Genomic DNA, 23873 nt, shown 5'->3' with positions numbered 1-23873 from the left:
AAGCTGCTCCAGATTTCAGTTCCCCTGTCCTTCCCATGCAACTTTGGTTGTTTTTTTTTTTTTTTTTTATCCTCTTTGCTGCCCAGAGAGCTGGGATGGCCCTTGGGGAGGGTTGCTAAACTGGGCCTATGGGAATCGGATGTTCATGATCTTGCCCTTTACTCTGTTTCTTACAGTACACTTAGGAATAGCAAAAAGGCTCTTTAGCAAGAAGCTTGTGGGAGCTGAAATTCCGCAAAATCGAATGCATCAATCAAATCAAGGGGAGAGGGAAAGATATACTGCTGCAGGGAGCCTGGATAGCTTTGCTTGGATTTCTTATTTATCTCCTCCTCCTCTTCATGATACACAGATGAGAGATGGATAGATTGATAGAGGAAATGAGAGGCGGAAAGTCAAAGAGACACCAGAGGGAAAAGTGGTCGACTCCGTCCCACACTGAGAGTTGATGGCACTGTCCGAACAGCCCTCTTCTGGGGCCGTGAGAGAACACGGACACATCAACCAAGGAAAGGCCTCACTCTCCGCCTAGGATCGCCAGGAAAACCAGGTGCGCGGTGAATGCAATTTTTTTTAATGACGTAAAAAAGAGTAGGTATGCACATAAAAGAAGTAAATAGAAAAGAGGGGAGATAAGAATGAAAGAACGACTCTAACTTTAGGGGAAGAAAAAGAAGGAAGGCATGTTAAAGGAGGTAGAGGTTGAGAAGGACGGACACCCAGGCAAAGACCAGGGTCCTGGAGGAACTTCGCGAGAAAGAGGGGCCAGGCGGCTGTCCCATCCCCATGTTTGGGCAGATTAATGGAGTCGTGGCTCCCTCGCTTGAGTCCTGCCTCGGGAGGGGACAGTATCTGTTTAGATTTGTGTCTAAATTTAAACCCTGATCGCCGGCCTCCTTCCCCCGCTCCCCACCCCTTCCCCTCCCACCCTCCCTCCCTCGCTCGCTCCCTCCTCCTCCTCCTCCTTCCTCGTTCTCATGCGCAGGGCCGGGGGGCCGGGGCAGTCCCACAGCCAGCGAGCCGGGCGCGCCGCCGCCCACTTGCGCCGTGCCCGCCGCCGCCGAACCTGGCCCGGGCGGGAGCCGAGCGGATAGCGGGGATCGCGAGCCCCGGCCCGAGCGAGGAGCGCGCGCAGCCGCCGCCGAGTCGGCACCTGGAGGACATGGAGGTAACGCAGGCGGTGGCGCGCGGGCGGGTCGGCGATCGGGCGGGCAACGGGGCGCACCGGGCTCATCGCTGCCACCCAGGGGCACGGCGAACGCTCGCCGCTCCCACGCCTCCCGACCAACTAGGGAGACTCGCCTCTGGTCCTACCTAGGGGACCCCTCCCGGCAGGCAGGCAGGGCTCGGCAGGGGAAGACCTCGGGGAGAGGGGAAGGGCCTTCCCAGGGGTCCAGGTATTTTGCTTAGGGACTTAAATGTTTCGGGGCGGGAGTGGTGGTGGTGGTGGGAAGTTAGGTGCAGCCAACTTTGTAAATGGGCAAACGTGTGAGCAAAAAAGTCAAGAAAGCAGAAGCCGCTGGGTCTGAAGAGATGGGTACTGAAAGAGAAACAGTACTGTTAACGTGAAGCTCTTCTTTGCCAGTCTGTGGGCTTCCTATTCGATGAAGATTGGACTCTTTCCCCCGATGAGTCTGGTCGCCCTCTTACTTCTCAAGTCCCGCTTCTGTCTGTCACATCTTCTTACAGAACTTTCTGAAAAACTCCCCTCTTGTCCAAATGGCACTGTTTCTGATCAAACGTGAGACTCCCTTGTATGTCCCTGCGTGTATGGGGGTGTGCCTGCCACATCTGTTGGGGCACAAGGGTGAGGCCCACCACTGCTCTGCATAGGATTTTCCTGGGACCGTTCCAACGACAGTGGGATCTAGGAACCACCCTCCAGTGGAGGAGTGGCTGGGTGTATTCCCCTCCTCCCTGCCTTCTCCACATCTTGAGGTTGCCATAGATTTCCCCCTTGAAACTGAGACCTGACATTTAGCCCTAAGCCAGTCTTAGCGGGACTTGGGCTTGCTTGTGAAAAGAAGAGAAGGTGCAAATGTCATCTAGCTTCCAAGGTGATTCCCACCCTTTTCAAAAGCTGAACCGCTCCTCCCAAGGCTGTGGTCAGCACCGTCAAGATTCATAGTCAGTTCTGCTAGTTCTTCCGGTGTCCGGCTCTACACTGGAGCTCTGGTTGGCTCTTCTAAGCTAATCTACTGCTTGGCCTTCAAAGTACTATGACTTCTCTGCAGTAAGTCTGTCCTAAGCAGTTGCGTTCAGGCATCCAGCTCTACCAGTTGCTTCAAGGACCAGGGATCACCTTCAGGGAGGCTTTATAAAGTTCAGGGGACAGTGGGATCCACCAGGAGCTAGGACAGACCCTCTGTAGAAACACCTGTAAGCCAGGGCAGATCAGGACTGGGAAAGGGTGGGAGGGAACACAGCAGTGAGTGTTCACGTCTACTCAAAGATAGCCCAGAGCAACAAGATCCTCTCTGGCTGGCTATAGCTTTAGCGCAAGGGAGGGAGATGACCTAGGGGACACCCACAGGCTGGGTGAAGTTTCCTGAAGAAGTTGCTTTAGGAGTGGGTTTCCTCCTCTGAAAGAGTGCACCCTGCTAGAGTTGTGGTATGATCTAGGATCCTCTAGTCTCTTGCAGAAATGGATGGGAGATAAGGACTAAGCAAGTGTTAGTCTTAAAAGCAGGTTGCTGCTTGAGGGCCAAATACAAGGTTGAACTTTGGTGTAGGAAGACACGAGGGACTCCTTTCAAAGGTACTTTCTTCTCCATCAGTTGAGGAAGGAACAGTGTGTGGCAGAGGCCCTGAAACTGTCACCCAAACAACTTCCTGTGTGACTCGGTGGGGTAGGGGGGAGTGGAGCATGAAAAGAGAAGGTCCTCCAGTCTACAAACCGAGATGCATAGTCATTGATGGGGGATTCTGCCGAGATGGGGGCATTGCTCAGCCAGCCAGGAAGCCTGTCAGTTTGCACTGGGTCTGTACAGGGCATGGATTTGCTGGTTCACGGTGACTACTTTTGAAGTTTCTTTGTCAAAATGCCTGAAAAAAAGAACTGCAACTGTTAGCACTGGTAAAGGAAGTAAAGAGGAAACCAAAAGGCTGGGGAAGTGTCGATTCTTAGCCAGGAAGTAAACTTTTCGTGGTGGGGCGTGATATGCAGGAGTGGAATTTGGGAATTCCTGAAAAATCTCTGAGTAAAACCCTGTGTTGGGAAGTGAAACCCACTTTTGAGAAATGAAGGGACCACTGTATTTAGTGAGAAACTGAGTTCTGTTACTTCCAAGTATTAGGAATTTAAACCAGGCCAACAAGACTTACTCAATATTCATTCTCTAGAACCCATTTACCTATTGGAAGTCTTTGGGAAATCTTTTCTTTTTTTAAGTTACTGTTACCAATAATATCAATCATTCCTTCTGCCCTCATTAAGCCCTGTGGAGTAAACAAGATAAGGACACCTTTTAAAAGCTCCCAATAGGGAAAGTGAGACTATTATTTCTTGTCATGTATATATTTTGAAATGCATAAGTGCCAAAGGTACGGCTGTTGCAGACTGTAAGTTCTACAGTATTTCAGTATTTCAACGTGAGACTCAAAAGAAGTCTTGAAAGAAAGGTGGGTGGTGAGGAGGAGAAGGCATAAGGAAAGAGTACAGGGAGAACATGCCAGCTTTATGCAGGAAAGTAGGCCAGTTAGCTGGAGAGGAAGGTGGGGAAGCGAGAGAAAAAAAAAAAAATGAAAGTAATAAGATAAAAACCACAGGGCCTCCGAGTACAGTGGATGCTGGCCAAGTGGATGAGTGGGAGCTGGAATTCAATCCATCTGGAAGAAAGGGTTACTTTTCCTTCATGCAAATTCTCCTTGCCTAGCTGTGCCCCGAAGGGTTGCCTTATTACAGTTCAGACAGAGGCCAGCTGCAGCCCTCAAAGGCCAGAGAGGGGATGGCCCAGGATTCTGCTCCATGGATAGCAGGAAGCTGAGTGGTCTTGAGTAAGACGGTGGCCACGATGTAGCAGGGCTGATATGGCAGAAACACCAGTTCATGGAGTGAGCAAGGAAACTGGACGCAGGAGCTTCTTAGAATCCAGGCATACTCTGACTTTGAGAGAGAGCAAGAATAAAAAAGATGGAAGAGTAAAGACCACGTGTAGTAGGAGAAGCCAGAAATGCCTTCCATGTTCGAACTCGCCAGGGTACCCAGAAGAGCAGAGTTCTCCAAGATGCCAAGGAGAATGGCAGTACCCCTTTTACGGCTGTATAAGCCTTCTGTAGGCAGGGACTATCTTATTGGTCGTTAGCTCTCCAGAGATTAGCCTAGAATATAATTGCATAATTTCTTGAGGATAGTTTGCTTAATAAGTGAATTAACAAACAGGGAACTCCTTCCCTTCTCAGTCTGCAGGTCGAATATCTCCACCTCAGGAAGCCTTCGCTGATGCCCTCAGACTCTACAGCACTCTCGGGGCACCTTGTTCAAACCGAATTAGTGTACCAGGCAGAACTGTAACTGTCTGCTTACCTGGCTCTCTCTCTGGAAAATTCCTCAAGGGCGGGGTCCATCTTATATATCTAGGGCCTGATGGCACTCAAATGCTTGTTGAATGAGTAAATAAATGGTTGAAAACGGGAGAAAAGTCAGATTTTTTAAAAACAAGGTTTAGGTGTGTTGGTTTTGATTGTTCCGAGCAGGAATGTCCAGCACTCCATGAGACGTACAGGCCTCTTACGATGAAAATATGATTCTTCTCTAGAATAATTAATAGGTGAAGTTACTCTGGATAGGAATCCGAAAGAGAGAAGTGTCAAGAAAGAGCTGGAGACTTAGGATGTTGAAATTAAACTAATATTCTCAGTTGCTTAAATATAAATGGTAGGCACTACCAAATAGCCTAAGAGCCCTTGAACAAGTTTAATTTTCACTGACCAAAGTCTTCATTTGTTCAATGAAATAATAGACACGTGGAAATTCAATTTGTCACCGAATAGATGGAAACAATGAGCCCTTCTCTCTGAGGTCGCTCCTTTCCAAATATTGTTTGTCATTCATCCATTTATTCAGTATTTATGGAGCATTTATTACCTACTAGATCTTGTCAATATTATTGAGCTATCATGCCTTTCCATCCTCACAGACTGTCAGTATTACGGATGGTGAGAGAGAGAAAGAGTTTATCCGTATACATACTGGTACATATGATGGTCATTTTGTAACCTACTTTTTCGATGACAATCTTTTTACTTCATTGAATATTTTCTACCACAGCTTCACCAACAGCCTTTGCTGGTTTTAGACCCACCCTCTCACTGAGCCATAGGTTGGCTGCTAGCTGGAGCCTAGGATTATTAGGGATTGCTTGGCCTCTGGGAGCTGGAGTTTGGCTCAGTGTACTTGCGGGCCTGCCCGAGTGCCCCCCACGTTCCTGTCTGGCTCCCGCTCTGTGGGGCCCTCAGAGCAACCCTGGCTTTCCCTGAGCAGATACTTGCATTCACTGGACCGCAATGACAGGGGGAAGTTCTGGGAGGTGGACTGGAAGGGCCCAGGCACTATCACGGGAGGGGGCGAGCGTGCATTCCTGGAGAGAGTCAGGTTTCAGAGCTGATCCACAGCGTGGCTTCTCACAGCCAGGCCAGCCAGATCCTGGCGGGGCGCAGTTCCGTGGGAAATCTGAACGCTGGCGGCTCGGCAGCCTAGTAATCTTATCAGGGCCTCAAGAGAACATTTTGGTTCCAGAGAAATCTGAAGGCAGATCTGCCTTCCTCAGGTTTTATGTTTGCATAGCCAGCTTGACCACCTCCAGTCAACTCATTAGCTCTAAACATCTCAAAGCTCTGGGTGGAATGAACTGATCTCTAACTGGCACATTGTAAAGGAGAAAAGGAGACACAAGAGAGACTGAGGCTGCCTGGGGATTTAGGGACCATTGGATCTTTGGAAGGTCAACAGTTGTAATTGTTCTCTCATCGGGGGAGTAGTTCAGCTTAAACCTTAAGGAATAAGATGGTCAGTTTCATCACAAAAACTATCCACCTTGTGTTTGGCCTTTAGAGTGTTATGTAGACATTTTTAATCTCTTTGTGCAAAAGAAGATACAGTGAAACTGCTAACACAGTACTAAGCCTTGGTCACCAGCATCAGCCTCATTGCTCTAGGCCCTGCAGGACCTCATCGCCCCAGTGGATGTAGCTGAACCAGGCCTGGAGGGCGCTGCCCTCAAACCTTGGCCTTTTGGAGAGTGAGCTCCCCATCTTTCTCCTTTTGGGTTTCCTGAACATCTGCGTCCTGGGCATTGTGGGAAATGACTGCTGAACCTGTGCGGCTCACCTGGAAGGTCTCATTTGGGTGGGTCAAATCTTATCTGAAGGGAAGGGGCTCCAGCCACTGCAACTGCAAATCCCAGTGCCTCCCTGGGAGAGGTGAGATGGGCATACAGGACCCTTACCTCCATAAGATACCCACCTAAGATGCCGTCAGAGCCCATTCTTAATGGGTAGCTTTGAGGACCCCAGGCTGGGAGCGCTGAGATGTTTCAGAGATTGGAGCTGAACGTTCTCTCCTCTCAAGATGTCCCCAGCCCTTAATTTTGAACCTACTTGCACCATATCAGGGCCACCCTCCTGGCCTTGGGCTAGCAATCACAGCCATCTTCCAGGCAGGATCTTCTATATCGATCGATATCAGTTCATATTTACAATTCAATTCATAGCCACGCACCAGCTCTTCAGTTAGGTCCAGCAGACACATGTAGAGGCCGTACTGCCTGCCAGGCAGCAGAGATACAAAGATGAATGTTTTACCCTGCTGCTCCTTGAAGCGCCTAACAGGTGTCAGCAGAACAGGGGGTTGAATTCACGTGGATGGTGGAGAGGTGTCATACCCAGCCTGGGTCCCGAGGGGCTTCCTGTGACAGACGGTGTCGAAGTGGAGTCTGCAGAGATAAATAGGAGTTTACCAAGTGCAGAAAACCAGGAAAAGCTTTCCAATCAGGGAACTGAGAGCACGCGCCATTGCTAGAAACAACATGGTGTGAGTTACGAGCAGCTTGTTTCTGGAAGATAAAGCAAGATAAAGGTATCTGAAGTTGGGAGCCTAGATGGGGGATACAGAGAAATATAAGTTACAGTTTCTACCATAAAAGGAGCTCACTTCTGTTTGAGGAAGCAAGATAAATACATATGACACAACATAAAAAAACACAACATAGTATCTTGATAAGCTCCCAGGTGTGTGGGAGTTCAAATTCAGCTGCTCTAATGGGAGCTAGAGAAAACTTGCTTCCTCTGCTGGGGATTCCCCCGACAAGTGTGGCTCCTCCCAGGCCTCCTGGCAGTCCTGGGGGTGCACAGCTAACAGGGGATTTCACCCCAGTGATTAGCACGCTCTGCCTGGGTGGGCGTGGGGAGGATCTGCACCTAAATGCTCTTACTGAAGAAGTCCATTTGAAACAGGCTCCAGGCCCCAAGGGAATGCCTTTAGTTGAGCTCACCCAAAGCCACCCCCAAGGCCCTCTTACCTCCTCTGACAGAAAGAGGCCTCTGGGAATAAACCCCATTCACATACAAACATCTCCTCTTTCAATTCACACCTCCTCTTGCAGCCCCACTCATTCTTCCCACTGTGGTCGCACATCCTGTGCATGCTCCAGAAAGCCAGCATTTCTCTTCTTTGTCCAAAGGCATGGCAGGGACAAACCGAGGTGGGCCCAGGAGCCGCAGTCAGCTGCCTGCATCAGCCCAGTCTGGGCCCAGCAAAAACAGCACAAAAGAAACGAGAAGTTGAGCCCTGTGGTTGCTGTTACACAACCCAGGCACCCACACCAGGGGTCAAGGAGGATTCATGTCTTACAGCATCCCGCAGAGGGCTTCAGGCCTCCTCGGGGCCTCCTCCCTAGACCCCACTCACAATAGCACACAAGCTAGACGGATAGTGCTGCCACCCTGATGGGGCCACCCTCCTATCCCACGACCACCCACCGCCCCTGTCTCTGAAATACATTCCCAGGCGTCAGGTCCCTGGCTTATCTTGCGTTCAAGATACGTTTTGATAGATAGTGGGAAATCCATTTCTGAGCATCCACACTGATGTCAGTGTGAGGAAAACCTAGACTTGCTGTCATGGTAACCACTACCACTTGAATGCCTACTGTATACCGATGTTTTGCATGTAAATTTATCTTTTTAATCCTCATGAAGTCCTATTACATCTGTTTTCTAAATGAGGATGTTAAGGATTCGATATGATTAAATTGTGTGCCCAGGGTCTAGAAGGTGATGACCAGAGCAGCCCTGATTTGGACCCACCTATTAGACGGGATCCTATGGCCTCTGTTCTTTCTCCTGCACTGGAGGGGCTCTGGCTGTCCCCACAGTATGGGCTCACAGGGAGACCTCAGGCCCCTCAACTTGGCCAGTCCTCCTCCAGCTCAGGCCCAGGCCATGGTGGCGGCCAGGCGGCTCAAGGCTTGGGGCTCCTGAGGTCTGGCACAGAGTTGTTCTGAGCCCTCATCCACACATCTGGGAGGTTTCTGAAAAGCTCCACTTGTGTCTCTGGTTGAAACAAGTGCCGACATCTATGGCAAAAAGGAAGTTTACATAAAAATTCGTTTTTATGGTTTAGAGTTTTGAGAATGAGAAAGAATATTAACAATTTCTCCCATTCCCTTCATTTTAAAGATGAGGAAACTAACATAAGTGCTGGTCACACTTAGAGTCAATTAGTGGCGAAGTCAGAACGAAGATGAAGGTCTCCCAGCTCCCAGCACAGGAACCTCCCTTCTGCAGGGCGCTGTGATCCATGTGTTTGTCAGCTCATAATTACTTGATTGCCTCTGCCATTTCTGTATATTGTCTTCTGGAGGCTTTCCAAGTCCACACCAGTGGAACTCCATTTTCTAGGTTTTACCATTATTGGGGGCAGGGGGTGGTTAGCTAGGAGAAGAGAGGAACAACTGTTATTATCTCATTGTTTTAATCAATAAGTAACAGGAGACCTCAGCTGAGCCTGAGAGGGCTGCACCCCGACCTCATCCTACCAGCCTTCCTTTCTAGAATGTGACCCTCAAGGAGTCATCTTGGGGGAGCCCTTGGCCCACATTGCTTCGTCATGCCTGAATCCCCTCACAAAGTCCTGAATCGAAGTACTTGAGAGAAGAACAAGGATGACTCCAAGCCCTTGTGTTTCCTGGGAGAAATAAACGGGAGACTCAGGGACAGCAGAGCGCCAGGCTGCTGCAGGATGAATGCTGAAGTGCTGCCCAGGTGGGCGTCTGCAGCCAGAGGAGCTGGCCGATGCACGCATTTGCTAGGACTGCCATAACACATTGCCACAAACAAGGTGGCTTAAAACGACAGAAATCTATTCTCTCACAGTTCTGGAGGCCAGATATCTGAAATCAAAGTGTCGCAGGACCACATTCCCTGTAGAGGCCCTAGGGGACAATCTTGTGGCTTCTGGTGCTTGCTGGCTTGCTTGGCTGGAGGCCACTCCCATCCTTGCCTCCCGTTACTTCACCTTCTCTTCTGAGTCTCTCACAGGGACATGTGTCCTAGGATTTAGGACCCATACTGATAATCCAGGATGATTTCCTCATCTCAAAATCTTTAACTACATCTGCAAAGACCTTTTTACTAAATAAGGTAACATTAGCAGTTTCCAGAGATTGGGAAGTGGTCCTGTCTTTTGAGAAGGGGGGGCAACCATTTAGCTCATGACAGCAGGCAACCTGCTGTCTGTGATAGGAGTAGGGGACTTGGGGCTTGGTAGGGTCAATTCTTGGTTATTTCTAGGCTATATTGTGACACTCCTCCCCCTACTGCCCTGTGGGTGAATTGCCAATGAATATTCATTGATTCCTGTGGTGGGACTAATTTCCTGCCTCTGGGGTAGCCCACATACGCCCATGTGTTCATGGGTCACGCCACCACCCTTTCCGTTCAGAGCTACAGCTGGGAGAGAAGGTCTACAGGGTGCTGTGGAGCCTTTCCAGGAGCGATGACCTGTTCTGGTCCTTTTCCAGTGAATAACTATGGCCAGCAGGCTGGGAAGAGCTACCTAAGATTCCAGGATCATCTCCACCTTCAGAAAGGATTGCTCCTAACAAGATTATAGAACTACATTTTATCCGATCTCATTTGATATCAAGTGTTATCAAATACCTTATCAAATTATCAAATACCTTATTCACACATTCATTCATGTGCTAAGCAGCTACCAAATGAGAATTTATAAGACACAATACCTGCTCTCAAGACCCATATAGTCTGGAGGAGGAGAGGGGGACAGAAATGGAAGCAATGGTTACAGAATAATGTGACTGGATCTTTAAGGGCAGTGAGGACGCAAGTGAGGACGAGGGACTGTAGCAGTCCAGGCAAGCTAGCCTTTCTGTAAAACAACTCCACACGGTCTTAGTGGCTGAAAACGACAAAGGCTTGCTTCTCATTCACGCTACATGTCCACCCAGGCTTGGCTCCATGTCATTGTCCTCCCTCTGGGACCCAGGTTGACGGTGCAGCTGTCAGTTGTCACAGCAGAGGGAGGGAAGGTCCTTGGAGGGCTTGTCCCGGCCATGGCTCTGACCTGGAAGGGTCGGAACTAGCCACATCAACTCAACCACAGGGATAAGGAAGTACAGTCCTCCCACGTGCCCCAAATGATGAGAGCTAGAAATATTTCATAAACATCATGTATGTCCTGGTGGAATCTCAGAAGACTTCACAGAGCAGATGAACTGTGAGCTGGGTCTTGAAGTAAGACTATCTTCCCGGCTGACAAAGGTGAGAAGGCTGAGGAGGAAAGCATTTATCTCTGCCATTCAGGGCTCACTCCCTTGAGACTTACACAACTCTTGTGGTCAGAGATGTCCTTCCTGATTACAACGAGAGCTGCTTTGCCAGCACAACGAGTGTTTTTAGTGATTTCCGTTGTTCTTCATGCTTTGAGGTGTGATTAGGAGGGGCAGGTAGGTTTGAAAAGGAAGTCAGGGGGTGAATATATGCCCTATTTGTATAGGTAAACGTATCAATGAAACACAGACATGTCATGGGGTGCCGCTGTTTAAAATGTTTCCCAAATATCTTAGCCCCAGAACAGCCAACTCCCTAGACCATGCCATCAAGAGAGACAGCTTATAGGCATCCTTTTTGATTGGAAGTGCTCCACATAGTGAATAGAGAACCTGTGCCTTTTTCTACATGCAGTTACACAACACTTAGAATTGCCTTTCCCCCCCCATAAGCCCATACATAAGCTCTGCCCTTTCTGCCTATGAAAAGGGTCAGTAAAAGCCCACCTCTGAATAATACTGGAATTAGGCAGTGGAATTTGAAGGAAGTGGGAACACCAGGCTGTCCTCTGCCCTCTGTTCTTTTTAGGTTTCCTTTGTTGTGTGATTGCATCTGGGATAGGTCAAGGGGTGTGCTGTGTAGAGAGATAAACCACGAGACCTGAGTTTAGGTCCAGAATCAGTAACTAGCCTTAGGGTCCTGGTTGGTCCCTCCATCTGTGAAACTGGTACCTGCATTACCTACCTTAATAGGGCTATTTTGAAAAAGAAATAAAATCATGCATGATAAGATAATTTATGAAAGTACTTTGGAAAGGTAAAATATCCCATAAAGTCATGGTGCTATGATTACTAATGTTTATTAGAGAGATATTGTGCAAAGTTGTAATAATCCCGAGTGTGTCCTTTTTTTTTTCCCGAGTGTGTCTTCTGTAAGAACATTCTGGTGTTTTCTTTGCCTAATTGAAGGTGTCAGGGGGAGGGAAAGAAGGTGACATCGGTGAATATGAATGAAACTAAGGCTTCCGTTATAGACCAAAAAGGACGCACAAAAGAGACTCTAACCTGAGCAGCAAGGAAAAGACTTTACAATTCTCTCACACTTTTTTTTCAAAGCATTTCCCATATCTCTTGAGTTAAACCGTAAGCTCTAAAAAATCCCCATCACTGGCCCTAGGATCCTACGATGAACACAGTGCATTTGAGCCTTGAACAACATGGGTTTGAACTGCATAGGTCCACTTAGACTCGGGTTTCCTTCACTAAGCACATCGTACTACGGTAGGTACTACACGATCCACGGTTGGTTGAATCCTTGGGTTCAGAACCTTGGATATGGAGGGTCATCTATAAAGTTATACATGAATTTTCACAGATTTTCCACTTTGGAGGAAGGGGGTGTTTCTAACCCCCTCGTTTTTCAAGAATCAGCTGTGTATTCAACATAGCCTTTTGAATGAACACAGGAATGCGTCATATTGCTTCATGGAGGGGCAGCATGATGTAGGGGTTAAAAGCACAGATTCAGGAGCCGAACAGCTGGGTTTGAATCCCAACTTTGTCAGTTACTAGCTCCTGACTTCTCTGTGCCTTGGTTTTCCCATCTATAAAATGGAAGTAACAATAGTACCTGCATGATTGATTGGGTTGTTGAGGCTTAAATGAATTTATACAGCTGTAGCTCGGTATCCGTGAGGGATTGGTTCCAGGACCCCTCTCTCAAATTGATTCTGTGGATGCCAAAGGCCTTATATGATATGGCATAGTATTTGCATATAAACTACACATATCTTCCTGTATACTGTAAATCACCTTTAGATTATCTGTAATACCTAATACAATGTAAATGCGGTGGATGCTGACGTGTGGCAAATTCAAGCTTTGATTTTTGGAACTTTCAAAAAAAATTTTTTTCCTGAATATTTTTGACCCACAGTTGGTTGAATCTAAGGATATAGAACCCATGGATATGGAGGGCTGACTGTATTTGTGTAGAGTGCTTAGAACAACGCCTGGCACATATGTGTGATATGATTGTTTGTTTAAGAAATAAGACGGTTTTTTTATAGTCATTTAAAAGAGAATGGTCTCTTTTGCTGTTGGTGCAGCTTTGACTGGGACCCAGGAGGGACAAGAGGACACCTGAAGTTCTCCAGCCTGAGAGTGTTTGGGGAGATGAGTGGGTAGTGCGCAGCACGTGCTGACCTCTGCTGGTAGAGCTCTGGGACTTCTGTATGTGGTTGGTCCTTGGAGGCAGCGCTGGAACGGTACCCACATAAGTTCAGCGTAGAACCAGGAAAATGTGGATGGGGGAGCCTTAGGCCCAGAATAGCAAATCCCACCTGCAGGCTTACAGAGCATCCAGAGTCTTCAAGAAGAAGAGAATATCATTGGCTCAATAAATGCATTTCAGGAGCCAGGTTCACCCTGGTAGAGCGGGTGACGAGAGGAGCAGGAAATGACAAGAGGACAGTCTGACTGAAGTATGGCTTCCCTTCCTCTTCCTCCTTCTCGCTTGCTTCCCTTGGGTACCTCTTCCCTGACCTGTCCTCACCTTTCACATCTGCATGGGAGTCCCCTGCTGGAGAGCTGGACAGGGTGGGGCTCTATGATTGCAAAGACAGCTGCAAGAATTGGAGAAGAAGCTAACCATTCAGAGCCCATCTCAGCTGACATCAGTCCCGAGCTTCCTGCTAGGCTGAAGGAATTGAGTGCCTTCATACGCCAACAAGGGTATTCTGATTTCTCAAATAGTGAAGGTTGCTCAACCTGCTCTGAATTCATCTTGCCAGAGTAATTACATGTATTGCAAAGGTTTTGTTTTTGGCTTTTGGTTTTGGGATTTTGTTTTTGGTTTTTTGGCAAAATGAACTCAGGGCCGGTTGAGCTACCTTGCCCCTAGCATACCATAGCTTCATTCTGCATCCATCCCAGGTCTTTCCTCGGGGAACTCTCCAGGGACAGGCCACCGGGCTCTGTCCTTGGCCCTGGCTTGTTAAACATTTTTGTTAATGACTTGGATGAAAAATAGAAAGAAACCAGATGACCCACAGCTGGGATACTTAATATGATACATGACATACTCAAGTTCAGAATGATTTATATAGGATGGGATGCTGGGCCAAAACCAACATAATGAAATTAACCAGGGATGAACGTCAAGTCTTCTGCTTAGCTTTGGTATGTCAGGCACCGGCGGTGTAGGGCAGACCTGGCTTGGAAATACACGCTCATGTGTTCAGTCAATTCCACAAACGTTTATTGGGCTCACCGTGTGAAAGGTGCTGTCTGGATTCTCAGAGGGAGTCAGATATAAAGATGGTATCTCAATAAGCTGAAGGTTTAGTAGTGGTGGTGGGAAGTGATGTGATGTGTCTCCAAATAAATACAGGGCACAGGGTATGAAGCATCATGTAAGTGACAAGACCACAGGGCTGGGGGACTTTCTGGGAGCCAGGTGATGCTGAGCTGGTACAACTGGAGAAGGCTTTATGAGAGAGGGTGACTTCAGAGTGGGCACTGAAAACCAGGAAGATTTTTTTTTTAAACAGGTGGCAATAGTGAAGAGGCAAAGAAGTAACGGTAGTGGGCAGTTAACGTGACGAATGGAGGGGCAGAGGGGAGGTATGAGTAACCTGTGTGGCGAAAACGGAGGGTGTGCACACATGCGTGCATGGGGATGGGGAGAGGAGGGCTCCACTGCCGAACAGAGGATGAAACTAGACTGTGTGCCGACCAGAAAGCGCCAACGATGTGGACTTTCATCGAAAGAGGAGCTCCCGGGATCAAAGGAGCACTAGGGGCCTGTTCATCTGGCCCCAGTGTATAGGATGAATGGGTGGGGAGACTTCAGAGGCCGAAATACCAATTGATACGCTAAAGCACCAATGAGAGGGGACCTTGAGATTGGAAAGGCAGAGAAGTTGTAGAATAAATTGAGGCAAGGATCCTTATTATTTGGTATTTATGGGGAGGCTGCTGGAGGGTAGGGGTTAGAGGGAAGGTAATCAGAGTGACTGCATTTTCATTCTGGGAGCAGGGAGAAGAATTGTGCTGGTTTGGGAGGAGGAGAGCCTGGGTTTCGTTGAGACCATGGCAGGATATTCAGAATTGGAAGTACGGAACCGGAGTGTGGAGGGGCATTGGGCTGAGATGAGGTTCAGCAGCCATCTGCACAGAAGTGGTCTCTGCAGCCGGAGCAGTGCGAGAGCAGGCCGAGGACAACACCGTGGGCATCCTGCACATCGGAGGAACATCTGAACAACTAAGGACAGTGAAGGAGCAGTTTATGTGCAAAGGGTTGGGAATTTAGCTGACCACAAACTTCCCATAAACTAACACTTTTCTCTTGGAAAAAAAAAAAAAATAAGACTCAATCCCAGGCTTTATATCCCACAAGTGTAGGATTTCAAGTTTTGGATCCTGCCCAGGTGACCTCCCCAGGACTCTCTGTACTCCTATCTCTGTTCCCCAACCCTCTCTCAGCTCTGAGCTGTCACCCAGGGGCTGGGATGTGGTAGCTGAGATACAGAGAGAGATTGGAGGGAGAGAGGACAGAATTATTTATCCATCGGGCAGAGATCTTCTAAGTGCTTTTAGTGGCGATCAGGTCATGGGTCCCACCCACATCGGATAATTCATAGACCCACAGCCACACACTGGGAAGGTCTGAATGAGGCATGCTCTTCTAATTTTTTTTTATTTTTTGTCAGTTTACAATGTGTCAATGTCTGATGTACAACATGTTTGTCATACATACACACGTGTATTCATTTTCATATTCTTCTTCATTATAGTTGCTTGTTATTATTTCAAAAACAATGATAAAATCACAATCAACAACAAATCCTTTTTAGAAAATCCTAGGATTTGGTGTTCAGGGCTTTCTCTTTAGTGTTAAAATATTACTTTATTATTAAGGTAATATTAAACATTTTAAGGTAATATAAAAATTATCATCCTTACACAACTGTTTTTTTCTCTTTTTCTTACTCCCTTCTGGTCCTCAGTTTTACCCCCTTTATCATTTAAAAAAAAACTGGTAGAAATAGACAATTCCACTTAATATAACTATTTCCAGTTTTATGTCTTTATTATTTCTAGCCACATATATAATTCTTGCAAAATTATAATCAGCTCTGTACTCTATCTTTTCACCTAATGCTGTTTCCAAGACAATATGCTTGTTCTCTGGTCATATTTTCACTTAAAATGTATGCATAATAGTCTATTAACACAAATGTACCATCATTTATTTAGTAATTTTTCTATTTTGAGACATGGCATTTGCTTCCACTTTCTTCTTATTGTAAATAACAGAGCTATAAACAGTACATGTATCTTTTTTTCCTCTTCTGAATTATTTTTTTGGAAGCAATTCCCAGGAGTGGAATTACTAGGTCAAAGGATATGAATGTTTTTATGGTTTTTGATCAGTGTTGCCAAATTAGCCCTGGGCTACCTTCCTTTCTCAAAGTCTCACTGTACCTGGTTCACAAATTGCGAGCTCAGAGAAATGTGCCAGGAGGGGGATGTGAGGTGAGAGCACCCCGCGGAGCCTGGTCCAGCCCAGAGCTCCATCCTCCCACGGTACTCCTGTGGTCCCCCTCTGCGAGTAGGGAGGGGAAGGGGAGGGCAGGAAAGGGGTGTGGACACCCTGGGAAGTGAAGCAACCATCTGGACTTCCTGCTGGAGCAGCTGCAGTTGGGGGAAATTACATACCAGTGGGAGGGAGGCAGGGCAGAGTGAGCCTGAGGACACCAAGAACCTCACCCACTGGTCAGGGATGGAGACAGAACAGCCTGTCTGGGCTGGCCTCTAGGAAGCAATAGACTTGCTCCTAGGAAATTCCCTTGAGGTCATGAGCAAGACTGGTCTGGATTAGAGAGGAAAAGGCACTCACTCAGTCCCTAACTTAATAAAGATTTCATGAGTGCCCATTATGTCAGGTTCTATGCTGGAAATTCTGGGCACAAAAAGGAATAAAACTTGGATCCTGCCCTCGAGGAGCTTGCAGTCTAGTAAGGCAGTCAGAAGGATAACAGGATAATGTATGGTCAAGTATGCTATGCTCAGGACCAGATCGTGGTATGACCTGGGGGGAGGAACGGCTTCCCAAAGAGGGTTATACTTGAGCTCAGACAGAAGGATGAGGAGGAGGAGCTGGCCAGTTGAAGGGTGAAGAGAAGGATTTGCAGCTGGGGGAGCAGCAGGAGAAAGGAGGGAGTGTGAATTTGTGAGAGCAACTGGATTTACTCGGTAGACCGTGTAAGACTCCATAGGACTTGATCTGGGAGGCGCCAGGATTTCTACACAGAGGCATGTGGAGGCACAGCGACATTGCAGAGGGAGAGCTGAAGGGGCCGGCCTTGAAGCTGCAGCTGTAGGGCAGGAACACTGTTATCTTAAACTGGATATGTACTTGGCATGGCTGCTGAGATTATGGGGAACGTGAAGGCTCTCGAAAGCCACCTCTTTGTGGTGCCACTTGTTTTATCCCCAAAGCAGTGGGAGACAGGGAGTTAGGTGATCAGGTTTACATTTTAGAAAGTTCGCTGTAGCTGTGGTCCCCAGAGAATGGACTGGAGAGGGCATCACGTGGAGACCTTTAGGGGGCTGTTTGGTCGTCTGGACTAACAGCCAGGCAAGGTGGGCTTCAGGAAGGTAGAGGAGGTAGAGGGAGAGAGAGGAGGTAGAGGGAGAGAGAGGAGATTGAGGGCAACCCTCACAGGGCCAAGAACTTTCTACCTCAGCCCTAGCTGAGGATGAAGGGAAGGGGCAGCATGGTTCCAAGGGGCCTGTGCTGTCGTGGGGATATGCCCAGATATGGCCATGGCATTTAAAGGGCACACAGACATGGGGCTGGGTTTCTCGTGTCCGTAATGAAGAGCAGTTCACCTGTGTCTCTTGGGCATCTGTACAGGTACGTTGTGCATGTTGGTATGTGTGTGCTGGAGGACAACCAAGTGAGTGTTACCATCTAGCTGGAAGAAGCCAGGCGTGGGGGTGCACAAGTCCAGGGCTCTGGACCAAATTCCATCCCTGTGGAAATTGCTGTGGGTTGTTGAATCAATGGCACAAGATTTGGGGCCCTCACCAGGATGATAATTCTGTCCCTGCCTGACTTACTAGGAGGATTAAATGAGTTAACGTGTGTGTGCATCATGAAGGACTTGGAAGAGGTATAAAGGACTTGACAGATGCGAGGTGTTGTCACCTCTGTGTTTTGGAAAACACAGAGAAATGTCTGGAAACGACTTGGTGCCTCAAAGAGAAGCAGGCGCTCTGGGGTGTGTGGGGCGGGGTGGGGGTCGGGGGCTCCAGGGGACGGGTACCTCCGCTTGGGCCTCTGCTTCCTCCTCTTGTGGCTTTTCTTTGAAGCTCGGAGCAGCTGTTACACATGAGAGGCCAGGTTGGGCCCTGCCCAGATCTCTCTGCTCAGAGGCACAGTCTGCGTTTGAAGCTACAAAGAGGAAACCAGCAGGGGGTGTGGGGGGTGTGGGCAGGACTTCCTGACTCTAGTACATGGGTCTGTCTCTGGCCTGACACCCCAGGGGCCCACCAGGAGGCCCTGGGACATAAGGAGAGACCTGCTCTCCTCACCAGGGGGACCACTGCCCCGTCCCTCCATCCAAGGGCTCTGTTCCAGCCACAGTCAAGGGCAAAGTTCAGGAGCTACAGGGACTTGCCCCTGCCCAGTGAAGTGTTTTGAGCTTTAGAAGCAAAAGCACCAATTAAGGACAGAGCAGGGAGGGCAGAGGTCAAGAATTCCAGCCCAGCCAATGGCTCTGCTTGTGTGAAGTCTGGCAGTTCTGATAGAGAAGGATCGAAGAATTCAAGGTGCTTTTACCCTGACGACATGCTAGGAGCAAGAGTATATACATTGTATGATGGGGCGAGGGGGATGTGGGCACAGCCCCAGAGGCAGCCTCCACAAGCCAGGTTCGATGCCTGGATTCTCTGCCAGGGCTGCCATAACAAAGTGCCACAGATGGGGAGGGGCTTAAACCCAGAGATTTATTTTCTTACAGTTCTAGAGGCTAAACGTCCAAGATTAAGGTGTCAGCAGGGTTGCTTTCTCCTGAGGCTTCTCCTCTTGGCTTTAAGATGGACTTCTCCCAGTCTTTACAGGATCTTCCTTCACTAAAGGTCCTAATCTCCTCCTTACAAGGACACCAGTCACATTGGATTATTCACCCTAATGACCTCTAGAGACCTTAACTCCAAATAGTCTCATTCTGAGGTACTGGGGTTAGGACATCAACATATGAATTTGAGGGACACAATTCAATATATAATGACACCCCGCATACCCATAGCCTCACTTTCAGCGTGGGTAAGAACGGAAAAGTTGCAGTGGAGGTCACCAAGCCACGGGGTGGAAATAGAACTCCAAGGACACTGAACACCCCGTGGCCCAGGGCCCACCTTTCACTCACTCCACGTCGGGATGCTTTCTGTCACGCCTGTCCCTGGGACACATCCTAGAGAGAGGGCACCAGGGCACCAGGGCACACCGCATTGTGCACTGGCAGTATTGCTGCCCAGTTCTCCCACTTTTCCGCTCCCCACCCCCACCTGCCCCAGGCACAGCTTCTGTCACCTCCTCCTGGTTAGATACCCTCGCATCACCTCTGCTGCCAACACAGAGTGCGACGCGATGGACTCCGACCGTGCATTTTCCAGCCTCTCGGAGTTGCTCTGGCGTTCTCTGTCTTGTAGGGCTTTGCTCCTGTGGGTCCCTCTGCCCTGAACTTCCCTGCTCTTCCCCTCCCTCCTGTGAGAAGTTTTATTACTCTGGGCTCTTACTCCCCAGTCACTAGTCCATTTGGGGGCCATGTCTATCAAGCCAAGACAAAGGGGTAAGGCATGGCGGGGGGCCATGGTCAGCCTTGATAACCAGCTGCCTATCTGCCCTCTGTTCTGAGATCACCGGGCAGGAAAGAGGAGGTGGAGCCTCTGATGGGCGGGCAATCTCCCAGTTGCTCTGAGAGGGGCTGCACTCCGCCCCCACATTCACCCTTATCTAGAGGGTGGGCCTCAGATGTTTCCTTTTCCCACAGGAGGGTGGTGCCCGGTTACCAGGCCCCCAGAAGAGATTTCCCCACCACTGGCTCCTATCGCCTCACTCTCCATTCCTTGTGGAGCCAGTGATTCCCCCTTATCATCTGGACTGCAGAGGATATGAGTTTAAAAGGAACTGGGCCCCTTTTATGTTGAAGCCTCACCATGGCCAGATACGGGAGTGCATTTTCAGCCAAGAGGCCCAGGTAAAGATACAAGCAGTTGTCAGACTTGAACCAGGCCTACCCCGCCGTAGAGAGAGACCTACTAGTTGCTACCCCAGCTGGAGGCACACGTTTTCTAGGGACGAAAACTGAACAGCTTCAAAGCTGATGAACATTCCTTTCATTCCTCCATCCTTCTGAATTTACTTCCAGTTTTTGTCGAAGTGTATCTATATGTTTTTGTGCGACTCTCATCACCGTGCACAAAACGCTGTGGATTTCTCAGCCCTTTTTTTTTTCTTTTTGTTCCATACACATCTCCATGTGTTAGGAAGGTTGTGTATTTGTCATTTTTAATGGGAACATAGTGTTTTATTGCCGTTATGATCTATAGTTTACTTCAACTGTTTTCTAAAATACAGTATTCAGATGGCTTCTGAGTTTTCATCTAATGTGAATAGCAATGCTATAATTTTGTATAAGCTGTACTTTTCCTCTTTATTTCCCTAGCATATATTCTAAAAAACAGAACTAGCATTTTCTTGTTACGTAGTCCCAGATTATTGTCTCTAGAGAGGACGGAATTAATCGATGCGTAACGCTAATAGAAGTTTTTAAGGGAATGATTTTCCCCATGACCCTGGCAGCTCTGGCTTTTTATTATTATAACGTATTTTATGTGTTATATTTACAATATATTTATTGTAGTTGTGCATTGGTAACCTTAAAGTTAACTTGCATTTTAGTGTTGACTCTCAAAGTCCTGTGTCTTCCCAAATTTGGGTCAGTATTTTCTCCTCGTGCTTTGGAACTTTACCTCCTTTGATGCTTTCTGATGTTTCTTTTACACAGATTTCACATTTATAAATATGTTGTGTGATTTCCATTAGCAAGCCTCTCCCTGGCAGCAGCCTTTGCCTCCACTAAGTCTTCTTTAGATCAAAGCCATGGTTCTCAACCCTGGATGCATGTTAAGAGTCACGTGGAGTAGGGCATCACCCCGCTTCCAAAATATGGAATCTGGGCCCTCTTTGGAAATAAAGGAGAGGAGCTGAGCAGACTGCTGGTCTCATCTAGCAAATGGAGACCCTGAGACCCAGAGACCTGATCCAGAAGCCAGAGCCTCCATCTTTTCCAATGGCTGATGTCTTTAAATCAATCAGTATTTCTTGCACACCTACTGTATGTTGGCCACTCTGCTAGGAACAGGGGAAAGTCAAGACGGCCATGGTACGTATCTTCAAGGGGCTTCATACTGTAGTGAGGGGGACAGACAGCTCAATATACCAAGAGAAGTGCTTTAGGAGAGGTTTGTGTGGGTGGCTCAACCCAGGGAAGAGGTCCAGGAAGGCTTCCAGGAGGAGGTGGCAAGAAGCCAGGTCTTGCATGATGAAAAAGAGCTATCCAGGTGGAGGGAATAAGGATCAAGGCATTTGAGGTAGAGGAACAGCATGTGCAAAGACACAGAGGGATGAAAATGCATAGTGTGTTTAGAGGGCTGCAGAGAAGTTCACGGTGGGAAGAGCAGGATGTGGAGTTGGACTGCCGGGGCTGGAACCCCAGATCCACAACAGCTTCATCACCTTGGGCAAGTCACTTAGCCTCTCTTAGCTCTTGATTCCACCTTCCACAGCATGATGATCATAATGCCAGGCCAGCCTGGTGATTGATCAAATGAGATCATCTTTATGAAGCACTAAGCATAGCACTTGGCACATGGTAAATGTTCAGTAAGTTTTGGCTGTTCTTAGAAAAAATTATCTTTTAGGGAAGAAAGATGGACAGAGCCTTATGTTCTACACTAACATGTCTTGATTGTGTAGTAGGTACTATATAGTAGGTAAGCCAAGCAAAGACATGGTTGGACAGATTTTAGACAGATTGTTTGGGCAACAGAGTCAGGAGAATGGACGAGAGGAAGAAGGTCAAAGCAAAGAAATCAGTTAGGTGACCACAGTCTCTCCCCACTCAAGGGAGAAATGAAAGGGGCCCTTAGGTGCAGTGACCACAGTGACGATGAAGACGCCAGGCTGGAAGCAGAGCTAGAAGACAGAATGACCAGGCTTGGTGACCTCCTGGATGTGGGGAGGCAGGAGAGAGAGCAGGATGTGAGGTTTCCTAATCTTCCCACCTTGAAGCTGCTCCTGTGCTCAGCCAGACCCTGCAGGCCCAGCAGTCATCTCCTTCCCAAACACGCCTGCCATCCCTGACCTTCATGGCTCTGAGGAGCTGACTTCCTGGGACTGGAAGGACTGTGGAGGAAGAACACAAGGGCCTTTTATTTCCAAAACGAGAGGGAGGCTACCCCTCACCCCAAGGAAATGAGCTCAGCCTCCTCAAACCCTCCCTCTTGCAAAAGAAATCTCAAGCTTGGGGACTTGGAACCTGCTCAGGACCCTCACCGACAGCCGTCTCAGACATCCGGATGTCCTGGGGCTGTCGAAGTGTGTGGTCCAGGCCCATGTCGGCCTGGGGACGGTGGCCCACAGGAGGGATGTACTTTGCAGAGCGGAAATGGCTCAAACCAGATATTACCTTGTTTGTTTTCCCTAGGAAGAAAAGAGACCATTTTCCTTTCCTCTTTTATTTATTTTTTAGGGATCAGGCAGATATTTTTAATTCCTCTAGTTTCCGGCTGTCCACAGGTGTTTCCTATGGTGTTGCTGTCAGAAAAGACAAAGCCCATGACGTAGTCAGCTTTGTTCCTGAGATTTCCAAAAAGTCTCTCCACTCTGGCCTGTGTGCGCCACCTCAGATCCCCTCTGGGCAAGGTGAGGTGAACTGTGTTCTGTACCATTTAAGGCAGGGCTAGCTCCAAAAACCTACTGATATGCGGTACTGTTGGGGACAGTGGACAGGAGGGAGTCTCTGGTTTCCAGTATTGCTCTGGTTGCTGAGTCCCTACCAACTGTGGCCTTAATGACAGGTGCTGAATAGTTCCAGTAGAATTATTCTTCACTTCTCACATGTAGGAGTTCTCCCATGTCCAACCAATTATGACAGCCTGGTAGGACAGGTGAGGTTGCCCTTGCTATTGAAAAGGCAGAATGCTTGTTTATTTCGACCCCAAAAAAGTTGTGCATAAACTGAAACTTCAGGGAAACCGTCATGTTTCCCATGCACCACAGAAGCCCGCAATGAGAAATCCTTTCTATAAATTGAAGAAACCGTTAGTAAAGCAACATAATCTCTCTCGACTGATCTGTTTTACAATATTTATGGAGACTCACATCTGTCTTTTAGAAAGAATGAAACAAATACATGTTGCATACTTCTATGACACAGCTTGTCTTTTAAAACCCTCACAGCGGGGAGGGTATTGCTCAGTGGTAGAGCCTGTGTTTAGCATGCATGAGGTCCTGGGTTCAATCCCCAGTACCTCCATTAAACAAACAAACCAACCTAATTGCTTCCCCCCAAAAAATAAAAAATGAAGCCCTCACAGCCGTTCTATGAGTTGAGTCTTACAGATCTATTTTACTGATTGGGAGACTAAGGCTCAGACTAGTTAAGGGGTCTAGTATCTGCTGAGGGACAGGAGTAGAACCTGAACCCAGCTCATCATGTCTGGAGTTCTATACCGTAATATATACCTTGGGTGTAATATACCTTAGAATTCAATGAGACAGCAAGGGTACCATTGATACACGTTATGTAGTGATGTACATATGGTAATTAAAGACAAATCCATATATTAAACCAGAAGATGGCTCCTGGGATTATCCAGGAAAACAGGCAGACTAGGATAAAAACAGTCTTCCTGTAGATCAGAGGTAGCAAACCGGTAGCCTTTTGGGCCCAATGCTGCAGGCAGATGTTTTCTAGCCCCACTGAGGCTTTCCTTTTTTTTTTCCCGACT

At 48.0% G+C, this 23873-nt stretch overlaps 1 protein-coding gene across 2 annotated transcripts in view; it reads left to right on the top strand.

Moving 5' to 3' along the window:
• Window positions 1-269: 269 nt before the first annotated feature.
• The window catches only part of RCSD1 (RCSD domain containing 1), a 59457-nt gene continuing 35853 nt past the window's right edge, over window positions 270-23873 (top strand). The window contains exons 1-2 of one of the 2 annotated variants that reach the window (XM_032463806.1): window positions 270-550; window positions 986-1168. In XM_032463806.1, coding sequence (XP_032319697.1) covers window positions 1163-1168 — 6 coding nt within the window. In that variant the 5' untranslated portion in view covers window positions 270-550; window positions 986-1162. The remainder of the gene's footprint in view (window positions 551-985; window positions 1169-23873) is intronic. The other variant, XM_032463805.1, reaches the window with a different exon arrangement.

Source organism: Camelus ferus, chromosome 21, assembly GCF_009834535.1.
Source record: "Camelus ferus isolate YT-003-E chromosome 21, BCGSAC_Cfer_1.0, whole genome shotgun sequence".
Taxonomy (NCBI): domain Eukaryota; kingdom Metazoa; phylum Chordata; class Mammalia; order Artiodactyla; family Camelidae; genus Camelus; species Camelus ferus.
Note: the sequence above shows the minus strand (reverse complement) of the source record. Positions and strands in the feature narration are given on the sequence as shown.